This window comes from Anomaloglossus baeobatrachus, chromosome 3 (genome assembly GCF_048569485.1).
Source record: "Anomaloglossus baeobatrachus isolate aAnoBae1 chromosome 3, aAnoBae1.hap1, whole genome shotgun sequence".
In the NCBI taxonomy this organism is placed as follows: Eukaryota; Metazoa; Chordata; class Amphibia; order Anura; family Aromobatidae; genus Anomaloglossus; species Anomaloglossus baeobatrachus.
In genome coordinates this window covers 101,831,526-101,854,261 of record NC_134355.1, presented here as the reverse complement: position 1 = coordinate 101,854,261, position 22,736 = coordinate 101,831,526, and the positions used below count along the sequence as shown (strand labels likewise).

Sequence of the window (22,736 nt, the reverse complement as noted above, 5' to 3'; positions counted from 1 at the left end):
GTGTGTGGAATGACAATAGGGGACCAGAATGGGAAATTTAACATGTTGTGGAACAAATCGTTTGCATTGCAATGATTTCCTATGGGAAATCTTGCTTTGCCTAACGAGTAACTTGGTTAACAAGCACAGTCCCAGAACGGATTGTTCTCGTTAAGCAAAGTTCCACTGTATATCATCTCTATTCATTTTCTTTGGGACTGGCCTACATAGCTGATAGCAGTGCTGTTCGAGCCTCTCTGGCACTCCCACACACAATGAACAGAATTGTGGTGTCCATTCGAGCGGAGCGTTCTGTAGTCCCTTCCTCAGGATCAGTGGAAGTCTCAGTTGTGGGACCCACGCCGATCAGGTTATCTATCCTATAAAACTAGCAATTATGGTCCAACACCATTTAATGAATGTGCAATGAAGTCAACACCACACAGCAGTAATGAGATATTTTATCAAACAATGATAAATCTGAAAACTTGTGCTTCTCATGGAAGATCAAAAAAATAAATAAAAATGAGGTTTTCAACAATTGTATTGTAGCATTAACACAGATGGATATTCTCTTACCCCATTTAAAGTGCTGCTTGCTTTGGATATTTCAATTCTGCTGATAAAATCGGACTCAGCATTTTGATACTGATTGATGAGATGCGTAATTATTGTGTTAATGAGACTCGCACAATTGGTTTCAGAAAATACTTGACTTTGAACCTGAGAAAGAAAAGCGCAAAAACAACGTAATCGATAATCCACTTTCTTATCGATTACATACTCCCTCCCCAGCAATAAGAAATGTGCACATAAATGCTTACCTTCACTAGAAAATGTGTCAGGAATGTGTAGACCACGTTATTATTCAGGAACACACGCTCATCCATTAAAATACTTTTAATATATTCTGCAAAAACTGGATCCTCACACAGCAGCTTGATGCAATTTTTTGCCAGTGGAGACTAATGAAAAGAATAATTTACATGGTGAAGTGCATGTCTTTCCATTTACTTAATCACCTCAATTCCAGCAGTCTAATATTCTTATCATTAAATGGGTGACAACTCCAGTGAGTGTTCCCTTTAAAAAAAAAAATGGATTAGGAATGGCTTTCCAGGTATACCAACGGACTCACTTTGTAAACATGGCTCTCGCTCTTTTATGTCCCCCTGAATGATGCAGGCTCAGGACCTGAACCCACATCTTTCTCGGCAGATGATGGTTGTGCTATTTAGCATGAAATACATATGGTCTCAGAAAATGGCAACACACACACAAAAATTGCTTAAGCGGAAAAAAAAATAAATCATGTTTGGTATTGTACTGGTCGGGAGAATCACATTGCCAGATAATTTTTATAACATAAAGAACACCGTAAAAAAGGGAATTTTGTTTACTTACCGTAAATTCCTTTTCTTCTAGCTCCTATTGGGAGACCCAGACAATTGGGTGTATAGCTTCTGCCTCTAGAGGCCACACAAAGTATTACACTTTTAAAAAAGTGTAACCCCTCCCTTCTGCCTATACACCCTCCCGTGGATCACGGGCTCCTCAGTTTTGGTGCAAAAGCAGGAAGGAGAAAACTTATAAATTGGTCTAGAGTAAATTCAATCCGAAGGATGTTCGGAGAACTGAAGACCATGAACCATAAGAACAATTCAACATCAACAACATGTGTACACAAAAGAACAACCAGCCCGAAGGGCACAGGGGTGGGTGCTGGGTCTCCCAATAGGAGCTAGAAGAAAAGGAATTTACGGTAAGTAAACAAAATTCCCTTTTTCTTTGTCGCTCCATTGGGAGACCCAGACAATTGGGACGTCCAAGAGCAGTCCCTGGGTGGGTAAAACAATACCTCAATAAAAAGAGCCGAAAACGGCCCCCTCTTACAGGTGGGCAACCGCCACCTGGAGGACTCGCCTACCTAGACTGGCGTCTGCCGAAGCATAGGTATGCACTTGATAGTGCTTCGTGAAAGTGTGCAGACTAGACCACGTAGCTGCCTGACACACCTGTTGAGCCGTCGCCCGGTGCCGCAATGCCCAGGACGCACCTACGGCTCTGGTAGAATGGGCTTTCAACCCTGAAGGAAGTGGAAGCCCAGAAGTACGGTAGGCCTCGAGAATCGGTTCCTTGATCCACCGAGCCAAAGTTGACTTGGAGGCCTGAGAGCCCTTACGCTGGCCAGCGACAAGGACAAAGAGCGCGTCTGAACGGCGCAGGGGCGCCGTTCGAGACACGTAGAACCGGAGTGCTCTCACTAGATCCAAAGAGTGCAAATCCTTTTCACACTGGTGGATAGGATTAGGGCAAAAGGAAGGCAAGGAGATATCCTGATTTAGATGAAAAGAGGATAACACCTTAGGGAGAAATTCCGGGACAGGACGGAGAACCACCTTATCCTGGTGGAAAACCAGGAAGGGGGCTTTGCATGACAACGCTGCAAGCTCAGAAACTCTCCGAAGTGATGTGACTGCCACCAGGAAGGCTACCTTCTGAGAAAGACGGGAGAGAGAGACATCCCGCAGCGGCTCAAAAGGCGGCTTTTGAAGAGCCGTCAGAACCCTGTTAAGGTCCCAAGGTTCCAACGGACGCTTGTAAGGTGGAACCATGTGGCAAACCCCCTGCAGGAACGTGCGAACCTGCGGAAGCCTGGCTAGACGCTTTTGAAAAAACACGGAGAGGGCCGACACTTGGCCCTTGAGAGAGCCGAGGGACAAACCCTTGTCCATTCCAGATTGTAGGAATGAAAGGAATGTGGGTAATGCAAACGGCCATGGAAGAAAACCGTTATCAGAGCACCAGGATAAGAAGATTCGCCAAGACCTGTAATAGATCTTGGCGGACGTTGGCTTCCTGGCTTGTCTCATGGTGGCAATGACATCCTGAGATAACCCTGAAGACGCTAGGAGCCAGGACTCAATGGCCACACAGTCAGGTTGAGGGCCACAGAATTCAGATGGAAAAACGGGCCTTGTGACAGCAAGTCTGGGCGGTCTGGAAGTGCCCACGGTTGACCCACCGTGAGATGCCACAGATCCGGATACCACGACCGCCTCGGCCAGTCTGGAGCGACGGCAGTCGGACCGGATCTTGCGCAGTACCCTGGGCAGCATTGCCAGAGGGGGAAACACATATGGCAGTCGAAACTGCGACCAATCCTGGACCAGAGCGTCCGCTGCCAGAGCTCTGTGATCCTGAGACCGTGTCATGAAGGCCGGGACCTTGTTGTTGTGTCGTGACGCCATGAGATTGACGTCAACTTGGATTTCGGGAAAGTGATGATCCACCCGAACTGCTGGAGAGTCGCCAGAGTGACGGTAAGACTTTGTTGACACGCCACCCGAGAAGGGGCCCTGACTAGGAGATCGTCCAAGTTGGGGATCACCGAGTGGCCCTGAGAGTGCAGGACCGCCACGACGGATGCCATGACTTTGGTGAAAACCCGTGGGGCTGTCGCCAGGCCGAAGGGCAATGCGACGAACTGGAGGTGTTCGTCCCCGATGACAAACGCAGGAAACGATGTTCGGATGTGATCGGCACATGGAAATAAGCATCCTTGATGTCGATCGATGCTAGGAAGTCTCCTTGTGACATCGAGGCGATGACCGAGCGGAGAGATTCCATCCGAAACCGTCTGGTTCTCACATGTCTGTTGAGCAGCTTGAGGTCCAGAACGGGACGGAATGACCCGTCCTTTTTTGGCACCACGAACAAGTTGGAGTAAAATCCGCGACCACGTTCCTGAAGGGGAACGGGAATCACCACTCCTATCTTTAGAGCGTCCACTGCCTGAAAAAATGCGTCTGCCTGTGCGGGGGGTGGTGAGGTTCTGAAGAAACGAGCCGTAGGTCGAGAGCTGAACTCTTTCCTGTAACCATGAGACAGAATGTCTCTCACCCATCGGTCTTGGACGTGTGGCCACCAGGTGTCGCCAAAGCGGGAGAGCCTGCCACCGACCGAGGATGTGGCTAGATGAGGCCGAGAGTCATGAGGAGGCCGTCTTGGAGGCAGTGCCTCCTGCGGCCTTTTGGGGGCGTGACTTGGACCGCCACGCATAGGAGTTCCTCTGGCCTTTCTCCGGCCGGTTGGACGAAGAGGATTGGGGCTTGGCGGAGGGACGAAAGGACCGAAACCTCGATTGGAATTTTTTCTGCTGAGGTCTCTTAGGTTTGGACTGGGGTAAGGAGGAGTCCTTTCCCGAGGATTCCTTAATAATCTCATCCAACCGTTCGCCAAACAAACGTTCGCCAGAAAAAGGCAAACCAGTTAAGAACCTTTTGGAAGCAGAGTCTGCTTTCCATTCGCGCAGCCACATGGCCCTGCGGACTGCCACTGAGTTAGCGGATGCTACAGCCGTACGGCTAGCGGAGTCCAGGACGGCGTTCATGGCGTAGGACGAAAATGCTGATGCCTGAGAGGTCAAAGAAGAAACATGCGGAGCAGAATTCCGCGTGACAGCATTAATCTCAGTCAGACATGCGGAGATTGCTTGTAGAGCCCACACGGCCGCAAAGGCCGGGGCGAAAGACGCGCCCGTGGCCTCATAAATAGACTTCACCAAGAGCTCTGTCTGTCAGTGGCATCCTTCAAGGATGAGCCATCGGCAACAGACACAACGGACCTAGCCGCCAATCTAGAGACTGGAGGATCCACCTTGGGAGAGTGTGCCCAGCCCTTAACGACTTCAGGTGGAAAGGGATAACGCGTGTCAGTGTGCCGTTTCCCAAAGCGCTTGTCCGGGACCGCTCTGGGCTTCTGGACAGCGTCCCTGAAGTTAGAGTGATCAAAAAACGTATTGCGCGTACGTTTGGGGAATCGAAACTGGTGTTTCTCCTGCTGAGAAGCAGACTCCTCTGCCGGAGGAGGTGGCGGAGAGAGATCCAACACCTGGTTGATGGACGAGATAAGATCATTTACTAAGGTGTCCCCCTCAGGAGTATCCAGGTTAAGGGCGAAGTCAGGGTCAGAGCCCTGAGCTCCCACGTCCGCCTCGTCTTCCTGAGAGTCCTCACACTGGGATCCAGAGCAGCGTGAGGAGGCCGGGGAAGAGTCCCAGCGAGGCCGCTTAGCAGGTCTGGGGCTGTGATCCGGGCAGGATTCCTCCGCCTGAGACCTAGGGGCTATCCTGGGGGCGCGCTGCGGCGCGGACCGAGAAGGGCCTGGAGGAGACAAACTAACAGGGGCCGGGGCCTGTGAAGGGCCCGGTCTGGACTGCAATGCCTCAAGGAGCTTAGATGACCATTTGTCCATAGACTGTGCAATGGATTGAGAAAGTGACAGAGTTTCTCAGCGAAAGAGGCCAACAACGGTGACTCTGTCCCTGCAGACTGCTCAGGGGGGGCCGGGGGATCTACATGAGCTGAGGGGCCCACATGTGCCCGAGGCTCCGGCTGAGCAAGCGTGGCAGGAGTCGAGCATTGATCACAGTGAGGGTAGGTGGATCCCGCAGGCAACATAGCCCCACAAGAGGTACAGGCCGCAAAAGAAGGGAATTTTGTTACTTACCGTAAATTCCTTTTCTTCTAGCTCTTATTGGGAGACCCAGACGATTGGGGTATAGCTACTGCCTCCGGAGGCCACACAAAGCACTACACTAAAAAGTGCAAGGCCCCTCCCCTTCTGGCTATACCCCCCCCTGGTATCACGGGTTCTCCAGTTTTAGTGCCAAAGCAAGAAGGAGGAAAGCCAATAACTGGTTTAAACAAATTAACTCCGAGTAACATCGGAGAACTGAAAAACCGTTCAACATGAACAACATGTGTACCCGCAAACAACAAAAACATCCCGAAGGACAACAGGGCGGGTGCTGGGTCTCCCAATAAGAGCTAGAAGAAAAGGAATTTACGGTAAGTAACAAAATTCCCTTCTTCTTCAGCGCTCTATTGGGAGACCCAGACGATTGGGACGTCCAAAAGCTGTCCCTGGGTGGGTAAAGAAATACCTCATGTTAGGGCTGCAAAACAGCCCTCCCCTACGGGGGTGTCACTGCCGCCTGCAGGACTCTTCTACCTAAGCTGGCATCCGCCGAAGCATAGGTATGCACCTGATAATGCTTGGTGAAAGTGTGCAGACTGTACCAGGTAGCTGCCTGGCACACTTGTTGAGCCGAAGCCTGGTGTCGTAATGCCCAGGACGCACCCACGGCTCTGGTTGAGTGGGCTTTTAGCCCTGAAGGAACCGGAAGCCCCGCAGAACGGTAGGCCTCAAGAATTGGTTCTTTGATCCATCGAGCCAGGGTGGCTTTAGAAGCCTGCAACCCCTTGCGCGGACAAGCGACAAGGACAAAAAGTGCATCGGAACGGCGCATGGGCGCCGTGCGGGAAATGTAGATTCTGAGTGCTCTCACCAGATCTAACAAACGTAAGTCCTTTTCATACCGGTGAACCGGATGAGGACAAAAGGAAGGCAAGGATATATCCTGATTAAGATGAAATGAGGATACGACCTTAGGGAGAAACTCCGGAATGGGGCGCAGCACTACCTTGTCCTGGTGGAACACCAGGAAGGGAGCCTTGGATGACAGAGCTGCCAGCTCAGACACTCGCCGAAGCGATGTGATCGCAACGAGAAACGCCACCTTCTGTGACAGGCGAGGAAGGAAACTTCCTTCAGAGGCTCGAAAGGCGGCTTCTGGAGAGCAACTAATACCCTGTTGAGATCCCATGGATCTAACGGCCGCTTGTACGGGGGTACGATATGACAGACCCCCTGTAGGAACGTGCGCACCTTAGAAAGACGTGCTAGACGCTTCTGAAAAAACACGGATAGTGCCGAGACTTCCCCCTTAAGGGAGCCGAGCGACAAGCCCTTTTCTAACCCCGATTGCAGGAAGGAAAGAAAAGTAGGCAATGCAAATGGCCAGGGAGACACTCCCTGAGCCAAGTCTTCCACGTTCTGTGGTAGATCGTAGCAGAGGTGGACTTCCTAGCCTGTTTCATGGTGGCAACGACCCCTTGGGATAATCCTGAAGACGCTAGGATCCAGGACTCAATGGCCACACAGTCAGGTTCAGGGCCGCAGAATTCCGATGGAAAAACGGCCCTTGGGACAGTAAGTCTGGCCGGCCCGGTAGTGACCACGGTCGGCCGACCGTGAGATGCCACAGATCCGGGTACCACGATCTCCTCGGCCAGTCTGGGGCGACGAGTATGACGCGGCTGCAATCGGATCTGATTTTTTTGCGCAGTACTCTGGGCAAGAGTGCCAGAGGTGGAAACACATATGTGAGCCGGAACTGCGACCAATCTTGCACTAAGGCGTCTGCCGCCAGAGCTCTGTGATCGCGCGATCGTGCCATAAATGCCGGGACCTTGTTGTTGTGCCGAGACGCCATTAGGTCGACGTCCGGCACCCCCCAGCGGCGACAGATTTCCTGAAACACGTCCGGGTGAAGGGACCATTCCCCTGCATCCATACCCTGGCGACTGAGGAAGTCTGCTTCCCAGTTTTCTACGCCCGGGATGTGAACTGCGGATATGGCGGATGCTGTGTCCTCCACCCACATGAGGATTCGCCGGACTTCCTGGAAGGCTTGCCGACTGCGCGTCCCTCCTTGGTGGTTGATGTATGCCACCGCTGTGGAGTTGTCCGAGTGGATTCGGATCTGCTCTCTTTCTAGCCACTGCTGGAAAGCTAGTAGGGTAAGATACCCTGCCCCGATTTCCAGAACATTGATCTGAAGGGTGGACTCCTGCTGAGTCCACGTCCCCTGAGCCCTGTGGCGGAGACAAACTGCTCCCCACCCTGACAGACTCATATCTGTCGTGACCACTGCCCAGGATGGGGGTAGGAAGGATCTTCACTGTGACAATGAGGTGGGAATAAGCCACCATTGCAAAGAGTCCTTGGCCGTCTGGGAAAGGGAGACTTTCCTGTCCAGGGAGGTTGACTGCCCGTCCCATTGGCGGAGAATGTCCCCTTGCAGTTGGCGCAGATGAAACTGCGCAAAGGGAACTGCCACCATGGCTGCCACCATCTTCCCTAGGAAGTGCATGAGGCGCCTTAAGGGGTGCGACTGGCCTTGAAGGAGAGACTGCACCTCTGTTTGCAGTGAACGCTGCTTGTTCAGCGGAAGCTTCACTATCGCTGATAGAGTGTGAAACTCCATGCCGAGATACGTTAGTGATTGAGTCGGTGACAGATTTGACCTTGCCAAATTGATGATCCACCCGAAAGTCTGGAGAGTCTCCAGCGTAACATTCAGGCTGCGTTGTCATGCCTCTTGAGAGGGTGCTTTGACGAGTAGATCGTCCAAGTAAGGGATCACCGGGTGTCCCTGAGAGTGCAAGACTGCTACCACTGCTGCCATGACCTTGGTGAACACCCGTGGGGCTGTCGCCAGACCGAATGGCAGGGCTACGAACTGAAGATGGTCGTCTCCTATCACAAAACGTAGAAAACGTTGGTGCTCCGTAGCAATTGGCACGTGGAGATAGGCATCTTTGATGTCTGTTGAGGCAAGGAAATCTCCTCGAGACATTGAAGTAATGACGGATCGGAGGGATTCCATCCGGAACCGCCTGGCGTTCGCATGCTTGTTGAGCAGTTTTAGGTCCAGAACAGGACGGAAGGAGCCGTCCTTTTTTGGAGCCACAAAGAGATTGGAGTACAAACCCTCGCCCTCGTTCCTGAGGGGGGACAGGGATCACCACTCCTTCTGCTCTTAGAGCGTCCACCGCCTGCAGCAGGGCATCTGCTCGGAGGGGAGGTGGGGCCGTTCTGAAGGATGGAGTCGGAGGACGAGAACAGAACACTGTCCTGTGCACGTGAGCACAATGCCCGTCACCCACCGGTCTGTGACCTGTGGCAGCTAAATGTCGCCAAAGGCGGGGGAGTCTGCCATCAACCGCGGATGCGGAGAGAGAGAGAGAGCTGAGAGACATGAGGAGACCGCCTTGGTAGCGGTTCCTCCGGCTGCCTTCCTTGGGCGTGATTGAGCCCGGCCGGAATCTGAGCCCGTCTGAGGTTTTGTAGCCCTTTTGCACGAGGACAATTGGGACCTGCCCGAGCTTGGGAAGGACCGAAACCTCGACTGTACTTTTAGGACAGCATTAATAGGGTAAGTCGCAGTGCAGACATTACGGGGTTACGGACGCCTCTGCGGTACAGATGTACATGTGCTCAAGGCCAGCTGCGCAAGAACAGCTGAAAAGGTTAGGTTGCCTATACGGCTGTGAATGCCGGAGCAACCGACACGCCGATAGCCTCCTAGACAGATTTCAACCAGAGTCCATCTGTCTGTGAATGGCATCTTTAATTGAAGCCCCATCTCCAGTGCAACTATGGCTCTAGACGCAAGCCTGGAGATTGGAGAATCCACCTTTGGACCCTAGGTCCAGCGCTTGACCACGTCAGGGGAAAAGGGATAACGTGTATCTTAAAAACGTTTGGAGAAGACGCTTATCTGGTAAGCGTGGTGTTTCTGGACTGCTTCTCTGAAGTCAGCGTGGCCAGAAAAATACTCAATATCCGTTTGAGATACTGAAAAGGGACTTCTCCTGCTGTGAAGCTGACTCCTCCACTGGGGGAGCTGAGGGAGAAAGATCCAACCTTCCATTGATGGACGCTATAGGATCATTCCGTATGGCGTTACCATCCAGTGTATCCGGATCGATAGCGATGTCAGGATCAAAGTCCTGGAGAGCTGCCTTATCATACAGAGAGTCCTCCTGGGACCCCCCCGTTCCAAATGAGGTTGGTCAGGAAGATTGCCCATGGCCTGTCTGGACTGCAAATCTCTATCTTATGACAATATATCTGTCGAAACTGCAACTCCGTCCCTGTCCTTGGACAGGGATGACAGGTGGTTTCTTTGGCCACGACTAGTAGAGACCCCGGCAGACGAAGTGCTAGAGACCCCGGCAGACGAAGTGCTACAGGGGAGCATGCACACAATGGGACGGTGTCATGAACGGCATCCCATGTAGTAAAAACAGCACTGAAAATCTGTGCTGCTTTTTTGCCGCTGCCGACTAGCCATCTAGAAGTATATAGCCAAGATTGGTGACCGTACAGTGAAATGTATAGCATACAAGCATAAAGTACAAATGAACACTGCAGCACAAGCAATACAAGCAGCATAGAGGCCTGTGCCCTGGCACCTCTGCTCTTCTGCTGCTGTAGACTAGTCATCTAGGGGAAAATAGCCCAGAAGAGTGACCATACAGTGCAATGTATAGCATACAAGCACAAGTACAAATGCACACTGCAGCCCATGCAATACAAGCAGCATAGAAAAAAACCTGTGCCCCAGCACCCTTGGTTTTCTGCTGCTGTAGTCTAGCCATTCCAGGAGAATATAGCTAAGACTAGCGACTGTACAGTGCAATGTATAGCATACAAGTATAAACACAAATGAACACTTCAGTACGTGCAATACAAGCAGCCTAGAAAGCCTGTGCCTTAGCACACCTGCTTTCCTGCTGCTGATGTGTCGCTCTCCAAGCGGGCATATAGCGACCTATGCAGTTAAAATACACATGTACACACTGCAGTATATATTGGGGTCAGCACTATGTGTGCCGCTTACCGCCCGCCTATAAGCGGGTGTATGGTCGCCACCGTCCTGCCTGGTTGCCGAAAGTCCGAGCTCGGACTGCAGTAATGGCTGCCGGCGTCTTCCCCAGCTCGTGTGAGGAGGGGCGGGCCGTGGGCGTGCCCCAAGTCAGAGCGGGAATCCGGCGTCCGACAGTGTGCAGTGAGAGGGCTGGAGCATGCAAATAAAGCTCCAGCCCTCGGCGCTGCTGATTGCTCAGCGCCTGTCCCCTTCCCTGAGTGACAGGGAGGGGGCGGGAACGAAGCGGCACTAGGCCGCAGAAGCCGGGGACTGGATTTACAAGCGCCGCCGCCGTAAAAGCGCGGTCGGCGCCCAGTCCCCGGCGAACTACAAGTCCCAGCCGCGCCGCCGCTCCCGGAGCGTCCGGCGCGGTAGTTCCCAATACACAAAGTCACTCAGCAAAGCTGCAGTGACTGTAACCCTTTACTGTCCCCGGCGCACTAGCACACCCAGCAAGTCTGGAGTGTGCTGTGTCTGTGTGTCCGGGGACACAGAGTACCTGTAATGGTGCAGGGCCATGTCCCTGAACGGTACTCCAGCTCCGTATCCAGCAGGTTCAAATGGGTCTGTGGATGGAGCCCGGCGTCAGAGCTTTGAGGCCGGCAGGATCCCACTTCCTCAGAGCCCCCCAGGGGGATGTGGAAGGAAAGCAGCATGTGGGCTCCAGCCTCCGTACCAGCAATAGGTACCTCAACCTTACAACACCATCAACGGGTGAGAAGGGAGCATGCTGGGAGCCCTATATGGGCCCTCTTTTCTTCCATCCGAAATAGTCAGCAGCTACTGCTGACTAAAATCTGTGGAGCTATGCATGGATGTCTGACCTCCTTCGCACAAAGCTTGAAAACTGGAGAACCCGTGATACCACGGGGGGGTATAGCCAGAAGGGGAGGGGCCTTGCACTTTTTAGTGTAGTGCTTTGTGTGGCCTCCGGAGGCAGTAGCTATACCCCAATCGTCTGGGTCTCCCAATAGAGCGCTGAAGAAAAGACCTGTGCCTTAGTAGCTTTGCTCCTTGTGGACGACATGCTGTTGTCTCTTAGGAGAGTGACCACTGAGGATGATAACCACCACCATCCAGTGTGTTAAACCATATATATATGTCCCGGCACCCTAGGGGAACCAGCACCGGGTGACCGGTGTGGCTTACCAACCGCAAACAAGCGGAGTGTGTCCTCCAGATTCCCTGTCGTGGATCCCCCGGAGCTGCATAGCCTTGCTGCTGAGTAGCATCCACCGGCAGAATTTGTAAAAATGGCTGCCGGAGCTCTCAGGATGGGGGTAGTGGAGCCGGGGGCGGCGCAAGCAGAGAGCGGGAATCTGGAGTCCCCAAGTGGTCAATGAGGGGGGGAGGGAGACATGCAAGATGCTCCAGCCCTCAAGGCCGACGTCATGTCGGTAATCCCGCCCTTACCCCTGACAGGCAGGCTCGGGGGCATGATTTTTCGGACTAGGCCGCGGCGAAGCCGGGGACTAAATTTAAGGCCGCGCCCGACAAGCAGGCACGGTCGGCGCGGAAGTCCGCCGATAAGACAACGGACGGAACTACCGCGGCTTCCGGGGAGAAGGTGCGACCCCTGTACAGTCCCCACATGAGGATACAGAGTACCTTACAAGTTGCAGGGCCCGGTCCCTGGGGGTGAAGAAGCTCCGGCCGGCAGGTTCCACCAGGGGCTGCGGATGGAGCACGGTCCCAGCATGGATGACCGCATAGGATCCCACTTCTCCCAGAGCCGCATAAGGGATGGTGAAGGAGACGGCATGTGGCTCCAGCCTTTGTACCCGCAATGGGTACCTCAACCTTAACAACACCGCCGACTTAGTGGGGTGAGAAGGGAACATGCCGGGGACCCCATCGGGGTCCTCTTTTCTTCCATCCGACATAACTAAGTATGAGAATGCATGAGTGGATGTGTGCCTCCTTCCACACAAAGCATAAAACTGAGGAGCCCGTGATCCACGGGAGGGTGTATAGGCAGAGGGGAGGGGTTACACTTTTTTAAAAGTGTAATACTTTGTGTGGCTTCCAGAGGCAGAAGCTATACACCCAATTGTCTGGGTCTCCCAATGGAGCGACAAAGAAAAAAAAAAAATAAAACCTAAAAAAAAATTTGCGGAGTTGCGCTCTTTTTCCTATTTTGCCACACTTGGAATTTCTTCCCCACTTTCTTGTACATCACACCATAACATGGAGAGTTTAATTCAAAAGTACTACTTGTCCTGCAAGAAAACAACCCTGATGGGGGGAGGAGGGGGGGGGGGGGGGGTGTATGGCTCTTGGACAAAAGGGAGGAAAAAACGAAAACGCAAAAGTAGAAAACAGCCCAGTTGTAAAAGGTTTAAAGTTGTTTTTGACCAATAAAGCAGGTATGAGTAGCATGGACATTGTGTACATGTACATGGCATACCTGTGTTTGGCATAACTCAGTCCAGAGTTTTGGGAACAAAGCAAGGTGCAAGGACAGCCCTTCATATGCAATCAAGACACCTGCAAAGTAAAAAAAGCATATATTGATATGAATACTGATGTGGAAACACAAGCTGTATGTATAGGCGATTTAATCAGGAATGTTCTTTAAGGGCACGTTCCCACATTCACCACTACTCGCGTTCTGGACGCTGCATATTTTCACTGCACCCAAAACGCAGTGTTTTACAGTACAAGCAAAGTGGATGGGAGTAATAGAAATCTCCTGCTCACAGTGCTTTTTTTCTGCTGCGTAAACTCTACTGTGGTGCGTTTTTTCCAATATGTCAATTTCTCTTGCAGGTATGCTCAGATTTCTATGCGGAGTTTCCCCATAGAATTGCGGGAAATCCGCAGGTAAGACACATGCGTTTTTGGTGGCTTTTCTATTACACATTTTTGCTGACAACCTGCAGTGTGGCGTGGTTATCCCCCCCCCGAAGCCTGTGCTGAGGCTGCCCTACACTGGGCTTTCTCCTGCTTGTTGCTACTAGCCACAATCTTCAGTGCAGAAACGAGTGCCTTGATATTGTGACGCTCGCTCTCGCACTAGTAGCAGGAGAAAATGCTACTTAGTTTAGTGCTGCCACAAAGTAGACTTCAGTAGGTCCATGACGCATGTTATCAGCCAAACTATGTAATAGTTCTTTAGAAAACTCTGCTTATTAAACTGGCCCTTATTTAATACACTTCTGACAAGTAAGAGGTTTTGATTGCTCAGGCCTGGGTACAAAAGACCCCAATAGATAAATAAAATTAAATTTCAGGAGTGGTGGACCACTGTTTCCTGTGAACAAAAGTCGTGTACCAATTCATACAAAGTTTACAACATAACTAATAAAAAGCGCTGTATAATATTTCTCCATCACTTCCTTAGAGGACACAGGACACTTGGGTGTATGTTGCTGCCAGTAGGATACTGATACTAGGCAAGAAAAAAAAGTCAGCTCCTCTTCAGTAGGATACACCCACTGACCGGAGCCAAGCTGATCAGTTTTAGCTTAGTGTCAAGTAGGAGGCAGACACTGCACTCAGCCCCGTATCTCCTACAGTTTTAGTTTTTATTAATCTTTTCCCTTCGGCTTTAACTTGTGAGGGAAACACTGTGATTACTTTATTATCCCACCTAAACACAAAGAGAACAGTATGTAACCCGTCACACGGTACTGTCTCTGGGCTGCATGGAAACGCATGAAGAATGTTTAAATGACCAGGCACACTTGTCTCTGCCCCCTCTTTTCCTATCATTCACAATAGCAAGATGGTGATGGAGAAGAGGTCAACAATCCCAGGAAGTCTTTTCAGAGGTTTTTTGTTGCTTCTGATTATGCCCCATCCGTTCATCTTCAGCTTTCTCAGAACAGGTTAGGGACAGCAGGCTACAGATCACTGTACCTTCTAGCATATCTTATCCCTGGGCACTCCTCCTCGTTCATCTAATATCAGTCCCCATAGCTCTAAGTGTAGCCACATTTCCTTCCGCAGGTCGGCCTTCATTTCTCTGGCACCGCATTTTTTTTTTTTTTTGCAGGCCCGCAGTCTCTGTCTCTTCCCACTCATCCTCAGCTCAAAATTTAGGCCTGTGTTCCCTGCAGCCTATTGCACGGTTCGGCCTCACCTCCCTTTCCTGTTCATTGCGTAGGCTTTTTTTGACGCAAAATAATTTTAAATTTAGTCCCAGGTTTTACCCAGGCCTGCTCCTGCAGCCAAACCCCGCCCAGGGCCGCACAGCCAATCACACGCACTGGTTCTGTCCCATCCCTCTGCCCACCACACTCAGCCTATCAGATGGCTTGTCTTATAAAACCGCACAGGAAATTTTGAGAGTACACTTTCTGCGCACCCTCCAGTTTTGGTGCACAGGTTACAGAACATGGTAAGCTCCATCTACTGGGGCAGCTCATCTCTCTATCCACAGTATCTATGGAACCCCGGGCAGTATTTTTTGGAAATGCCCTTACTCTGATGGCATTCAGACGTCAACCGTAGCTATGAAGCGTTTACGTGCCAACATTTGCATGGTCCTGTTCACTATCCACAGTGAGTCAGATCTACCATGAACCACTTCGCTAATTACAGCAGCAGTCCCAGTGGTCTGTCCACCATCCAGTGAGTCAGGTCCACCACCTACCAGGAACCACATAGCTGACCGTAGCAGTGGTTCAAATGCTATATCCACTACCAAGTGAATCAAACCCACCTACCACGCACCACATGGATGATAACCACCACCATCCAGTGTGTTAAACCAGTCAGTGATCCCAAACCACATTGCTGATCGCAGCAGCGGTCCACGTGCTCTGGTAAATCTCGATGAGCCTCCCTGTGGATCTCTGGGACCTTATCTGGTGTTGGACACTCTACACTGCTCTCCTACTGTAGATTTCCCCATGGGCGAGTCGAAGAACTAGCAGCAATGTCCTGTCATCCTTCCTTTCTGTGTGTTACTTGTTAGTGATCTGGAGAGTCATCATATCGGTTTTCCAGTGTGGATTTGCTCTCCCACTCCGGACACATTTGGTATAAGACAGATTGCTTCCTCTGAGGTTTTCAGCTTGGTTTCTGGGGCTTTTTAGACAATTCTTTGGCAGGTCCTGGCTGCTTCTTAGTTATCTGTTCTGACCTTTTCTAAGGCCTACAGGTTACACACACCTTTCAACTTTTCCCTTGGCAGTTTTGGGCCTGGGCAGAAAGGGGTTGCAAACTACAGTGGTAGTTTCCTAACCTGGGAATCTCAACTCTGTTCTTCCTTTCTTTCTAGTTTTTTCTGTTCCCACCTTTGAGGACTGCTTTGGGACGTCCCATGGTTTCCTGTGTCCCCAATGAAGCGATAGAGAAAAGAAGATTTTGGGTACTCAATCTAAAAATCTCTCTCACAGCCTTTGTAAAAGCTTCTGTTGGGACAGTATCTTGTCATAGGTTGCTTTGGCATGGCTCCGGTCGGTGGGTGCATCCTACTGAAGAGGAGCAAACTTTTTTTATTGCCTTTTATTGAGTGTCAGACTCTTAGTGGCAGTAGCATACACGCATGGTTTTCTGTGTCCCCCAATAACTGCTCCGAGAAAGATTTTACATTGAGTACCCAAAATCTTCTTTTCATGCAAATTAAAAAATTGAAGACACAAATTCACTTTAAAGTAAAAAGATGGAAGAAAAGAAAGGTTCTGTCACCTCCCCTCAAAAAAGTCGCACTTCTCTTTAATCACTTGACTGCGGCTGTTGTGCAATACCAGACACAGCAGATGGTTGACAGTAACGCTCTTCTTATGGGAAACAAAGTAGGCCCAAGTATCTACTCTCTTGTAACCCCTGTACAAAGCAAATTATTAGAAACCTGTGTTACTGGAACTTACTTAGCTTGATTAAAGCTTCAGTAAACTTTTCACAATTGATTGCCACACGGCAAAGGAGATGGATAAATTGGTGATATGAAGACAGATAATCCAGGAGCATGCGGTCATAAACTTCATCTTTACCCTGAAAACAAAATATAAAGGGTAGTGTGGTTAAATCATCACCACACAAGGAAATCATATAAACACAATAGGCCATTTCTCAAATATGTCATTTTTTTTTCTTATTATTGTTTTACTTTCACCATTTTTGAAATCCTTACTTTATGTGTAAGCACACACGGCGAGAAAAACTGAGCGAGGGGAATATTACTCTATGGGGCCGCTCCCATGAGCGATTTTTTTTCTCAGCCCTAATTGGACTAATAAAACAATCGCAGCATGGTGCGGGTGCAATCCGATTAGTTTTCACTCGCTCCCATACAAGTCTATAGGTGAGAGAAATATCGCAGTGCACTCACATTACACCGCTGTAATGCGAGTGCAGTGTGAGTCGCATCAGCCGGCAACGGAGGAGATGGGAAGATTACTCGAGAAGATGGGAATATTACTCCCTCCCTCTCCTCCGCAGCGTCCACCCCCCTCCTCTGCGGCTGTGCTGTGATCTCAGGATCGCAGCACAGTTGCATGACAATCGCATGATGCTTGGCTTACACCAGCAGAGTGGGAGCAGAGTGTCATGCGATTCACTCGCATTAATGACCGTGCGGCCTCAGACTAAGTTAGTGAATGAAAAATCTGCGCACATGAAGTGTAAATGACCAAAGTTCACTGTATCTGCATTCTTTCAATGTTAACAACAGATGATACATGCTACATCGAGGGGTAACATGTATCAGGCACTGGCTCTGACTTCAGCCAGGTATGTCTGGCTCAAACACTGCAGCATTTTAGAAAAACACACTTTAAAAATCCGCCGAGAACAGAGCTGTGCAGAAGACTAGTCGGACAGGCGGGTCCCCGGATGATTTTGCCTGCCGCTCTGGAGTGACCTGTCTCTCCTTATACATGCAAACAAGCACAGATGTGTCTCCAGGGCAGTGGCTAATGATAATCCACTGAGGACCTGCCTGTCCGACATGACAAGTCTTGTGTGGCTTAGGCCCAGGTGGTTTTGAAAGTGGATATTCTTTGAAATGCAGCATTTGGGTCACACTTACCTGTTTGAAACCATACAGGATACATGCTGCCCGATTCACGAGAAGCATGTATCAACCGTCAGGTTCCCTTTAATATGCGCCATAAAAATAAATCTTTATTTTTATATAGCACTAACATATTCCACAGCGCTTTACATACATCAGGAACACTGTTCCCATTGGAGCTCACAATCTATATTCCCTATTTATGTGTCTTTAGAGTGTGGGAGGAAACTGGAGTACCCGGAGGAAACCCACGCAAGCACGGGGAGAACATACAAATTCCTTGCAGAGGTTGTCCTTGGTGGGATTCGAACTGAGGACCTCAGCGATGCAAGACTGCAGTGCTAACCACTGAGCCATGAACCCATGTATGATAAGGGTGAGCTTTTGAATGCAAAGAGGAAATATTTCACTCATTGATGAGAAATAGTAGAGCTTGAAAATGTTGTGGAAAGGAAGCAGATCTGTTACAAAGCTATACATGCAGTGAATAAGCTTTCAATATATATAACTGAAAACCTCTTCAATTACTTTGCATTAGATGAAAATATAATAAAACAGAGGAACTCTATGTTCACCAACCTTGCTGGATTCCACCATTGTGGGCAAGAGGCACATATTAAGTTCTGGGCGGGGAGGACGGATATTGCTTTTTCCTCCTATAAGTTTCATATTTTCACGACAGGGGAAATAGGGACCGAGGGACACTGGAAATAAATGAAGAATATGTGAATAATTGCTGTATAATCTATATAGTTATCCTATTATACGTTACCATCAATGCTTTCTGCTATCACATGCAGATAACACGTCAATAAATCAAATTGCTCTAGCTACAATACAGGGTATATGGAAAATAATGATTAAAATGTAAAATCGCCACCAGTAATAAACACTTACTCGGGATATTGCTGTGATGGTATGTACAATGGTTGTGCTGGAGAAATGGAACCAAGGTGTGCAGGAAATCATGGGGACTCAGGAGCACAAGTTCCTTCAGGACATCTGAGAGCAAAAGTAACTTTGTTTATTACTAAAACATGAGATTACATTGGTTTAGTTACTGTAAGAGATGTCAACAGTTGTCAGGAAAAACTAATGCAGCATCTTCCAATCCCACCACCAACAAATACAAGGTTATGAGACGTTACCGATGCAGGCGTTTCTCAGCTCGGCTGGACTGTATGAATTTAAAAGGGTCAGGAGTTTGTGAGCAAATTCAATCCTTTCCTGCCACTGGATGAGCGCCTGCTTCACATCTGTGGATATAGGCAGGCATGATCAGGAGCGCACACAATCACACTGCATGTAATGCACACAGGATCCCACTACACTCATACCTTTTCTCTGAAGGTAAGGACGCGTGGACTTGAGGACAGAGAGGAATATGGACAGCAGCTCCACCAAGTCTCCAGTCACATGGCAGGCTGTAGCTTCATGGTACATCATATGTAATGTGTTAAAAGACTGCAATAGAGTTTATTGGAAATAGTCAAGCACTGACTGTGGCCAGGAGAAGAGATTTCATACACAATGGAAAAGGTTTGATTACATTTCTTACTGCAGGTGCATGTGTTTCAGCTACAGTTCTGCTAGGATTTGTAAAATTCTGCATTTCCCTCATAGGACCTTCCGAAGATCAGGTCATCAGTCCCGTGACTGGGTCTAATGCAGCACTTCTACTGCCTCTACCCACACTCCACATAGGAACCATTAGACTATGTTCAGACATGGCATTTTTGCTCAGGTTGTTTCTTCAGCAAAACCTTAGGTTTTCCCAGGAAAAAGCCTGCAGTTTCCCTGCGGTTTTGCACTTCCTCATTGATTTGTTTGGGTTAAAAACTGCTGAAAAATTGTGGCACAAACGCTGAAAGAATTGACATGCTTATTCTTTCAAAAACGCAGCAAAATGCAACGTGGTTGACAGACAGGAAAAAAAACGCAGGTGTTTTGTTTGTGCGCATGAGATTTCTGGAATCCCATAGGCTTTGCTGGACTGTGAAGGCAGTGTTTTATTTGCATGGATTTGCCTAAAATCAAGGGAAAAGCATGCTAAAAATGCTGCAAAAACGCTGCAAAGAGATGTCTCTTGTGCTGTTGCAAAAGCGTAGATGTAAAATAAAGTTCTGACTGCCTGCAGCTGCCACTAGAGGGAGCATTGGAGCCTACTGCGCTCCATGGTATTAATAAAGGGGTGTTTGAGATCACAGTATCAGCGACCAGTCATGAGACTTATTCAATCAACTGTTTGAAGCCCCTTAAATGTTTACATTCCTCTGTATATCTGCATATAGTCTACCAAGTAGTGACAGTACTGGCGTTTTGTCCCACTGCAGTGAATGAGAGAAGACTACAATGCTTTATTGCCACAGCCTCTTGTAACAGCTGATCGACGAGAGTTGGACCCCACAGATAAAAAATGAGTGGCTTATCCTAAGAGCACTCAATCACTGTGAACCCAGAAAGCTTTTACACTGTCTATAGGTGGCTGCAGGAAGCAGGAGCGTAAAGAATAAGTGCTGGGGTCAGTGCGCAGTATAATGTAATCCTCATGCAACCGACTCCAAGACTTCTCCCGAGCATCCCCAGTCTTCTGGAACTCGCTGCCTCAACACGTCAGATTATCTACTACACTTGCAAACTTCAAACGGAACCTAAAGACTCATCTGTTCAGAAATGCCTATAACCTTCAATGACCTCACTGCTTCACCACCGTGCGGAGCTGCCGCCCGACCACCGTGCGGAGCTGCCGCCCGACCACCGTGCGGAGCTGCCGCCCGACCACCGTGCGGAGCTGCCGCCCGACCACCGTGCGGAGCTGCCGCCCGACCACCCCCACTCCACCTACTGTCTCCTCCCCAAAATCCTTTAGAATGTAAGCCTGCAAGGGCAGGGCCCTCTTCCCTCTGTACTAGTCTGTCTATTGTAACTTGTATATGTGTTCAGTATGTAACCCCCTTCTCATGTACAGCACCATGGAATCAATGGTGCTCTATAAATAAATAAATAATAATAATAATACTCAATTTTACATGTAATAATGTTTTCAATGTGGCAACTAAAAATTATAAGGTGGTTCCTAATTTATTCCTTATGTACCATGAGGCTTGCTTTATGTAACAGATCTGCTCTCTATATGTACCATTGTGAGTGTGGAGCATGTGCGGCTTACCTCTGTCATCAGGATTAGGCCTCTGTTAAATACAACAAGGAGCCGGTCTTCATCAGACTCCAATAATATTCTGAAGGCACTGCAAGAAACCGTATACTGGGTTACCAAGGAATGTATGGACACCAATCTACAATTAATAGCAGGAATGCAGTATAGATTCAAGTGCTGATACACTAGAAAAAGGATAAGCACATGTATAGGGTGACGATATTTAAAGGCCACTGAAACCTTAGTAACACCACTTATTAATGTGATTGGGGATAGGACACTGTGCAAGTCCGGTTACTCCAGTCTTCGTTACCTTATTAATGTAGTCCAACAGGAGCGACCGTCTAAGCATCGTAAATAGCAGCTTATTGTAGTTTTCTTAAACTGCTTGATATCTTCAAGCTCCTCTTCTCTCATGTCTGGTCTCTGAGCTACAAACAGTTGCATGAGGTTAAACAATTCTTCTACAGCCTGGAAAGGAATCAAAAAGGTAAAAAATATGCTTAAAAAAGTCCTTGAGGAATGCAATACGCAATGCAGACGAAGGGAATTTTGTTTACTTACCGTAAATTCCTTTTCTTCTAGCTCCAATTGGGAGACCCAGACAATTGGGTGTATAGCTTCTGCCTCCGGAGGCCACACAAAGTATTACACTTAAAAGTGTAAAGCCCCTCCCCTTCTGCCTATACACCCCCCCGTGCATCACGGGCTCCTCAGTTTTGGTGCAAAAGCAGGAAGGAGGAAACTTATAAATTGGTCTAAAGTAAATTCAATCCGAAGGAAGTTCGGAAAACTGAAAACCATTCAACATGAACAACATGTGTACACAAAGAACAACAGCCCGAAGGGAACAGGGGCGGGTGCTGGGTCTCCCAATTGGAGCTAGAAGAAAAGGAATTTACGGTAAGTAAACAAAATTCCCTTCTTCTTTGTCGCTCCATTGGGAGACCCAGACAATTGGGACGTCCAAAAGCAGTCCCTGGGTGGGTAAAATAATACCTCGTAATAGAGCCGTAAAACGGCCCCTTCCTACAGGTGGGCAACCGCCGCCTGAAGGACTCGCCTACCTAGGCTGGCATCTGCCGAAGCATAGGTATGCACCTGATAGTGTTTCGTGAAAGTGTGCAGGCTCGACCAGGTAGCCGCCTGACACACCTGCTGAGCCGTAGCCTGGTGCCGCAAAGCCCAGGACGCACCCACGGCTCTGGTAGAATGGGCCTTCAGCCCTGAGGGAACCGGAAGCCCAGAAGAACGGTAGGCTTCGAGAATTGGTTCCTTGATCCACCGAGCCAGGGTTGATTTGGAAGCCTGTGACCCTTTACGCTGGCCAGCGACAAGGACAAAGAGAGCATCCGAGCGGCGCAGGGGCGCCGTACGAGAAATGTAGAATCTGAGTGCTCTCACCAGATCTAACAAATGCAAATCCTTTTCACATTGGTGAACTGGATGAGGACAAAAAGAAGGTAAGGAGATATCCTGATTGAGATGAAAGGGGGATACCACCTTAGGGAGAAATTCCGGAACCGGACGCAGAACCACCTTGTCCTGGTGAAACACCAGAAAAGGAGCTTTGCATGACAGCGCTGCTAGCTCAGACACTCTCCGAAGTGATGTGACTGCTACTAGGAAGACCACTTTCTGCGAAAGGCGTGAAAGAGAAATATCCTTCATTGGCTCGAAGGGTGGTTTCTGAAGAGCCATCAGCACCCTGTTCAGATCCCAGGGTTCTAACGGACGCTTGTAAGGAGGGACTATGTGACAAACCCCCTGCAGGAACGTGCGTACCTGTGGAAGTCTGGCTAGGCGCTTCTGAAAAAACACAGAGAGCGCTGAGACTTGTCCCTTAAGGGAGCCGAGCGACAAACCCTTTTCCAATCCGGATTGAAGGAAGGAAAGAAAAGTGGGCAAGGCAAATGGCCAGGGAGTAAAACCCTGATCAGAGCACCAGGATAAGAATATCCTCCACGTCCTGTGGTAGATCTTGGCGGACGTTGGTTTCCTGGCCTGTCTCATAGTGGCAATGACCTCTTGAGATAACCCTGAAGACGCTAGGATCCAGGACTCAATGGCCACAC

At 49.4% G+C, this 22,736-nt stretch overlaps 1 protein-coding gene across 3 annotated transcripts in view; it reads right to left on the bottom strand.

Moving 5' to 3' along the window:
* Window positions 1–22,736, bottom strand: part of USP34 (ubiquitin specific peptidase 34) — a 386,361-nt gene that overhangs the window by 10,312 nt on the left and 353,313 nt on the right. For all 3 annotated transcript variants that reach the window (XM_075339351.1, XM_075339349.1, XM_075339350.1), the window contains 10 exons: window positions 20,975–21,132; window positions 20,674–20,752; window positions 18,842–18,968; window positions 18,653–18,760; window positions 18,402–18,506; window positions 18,084–18,208; window positions 16,360–16,483; window positions 12,948–13,027; window positions 804–944; window positions 559–702 (listed from right to left, as the gene is read on the bottom strand). In XM_075339351.1, coding sequence (XP_075195466.1) covers window positions 559–702; window positions 804–944; window positions 12,948–13,027; window positions 16,360–16,483; window positions 18,084–18,208; window positions 18,402–18,506; window positions 18,653–18,760; window positions 18,842–18,968; window positions 20,674–20,752; window positions 20,975–21,132 — 1,191 coding nt within the window. The remainder of the gene's footprint in view (window positions 1–558; window positions 703–803; window positions 945–12,947; window positions 13,028–16,359; window positions 16,484–18,083; window positions 18,209–18,401; window positions 18,507–18,652; window positions 18,761–18,841; window positions 18,969–20,673; window positions 20,753–20,974; window positions 21,133–22,736) is intronic.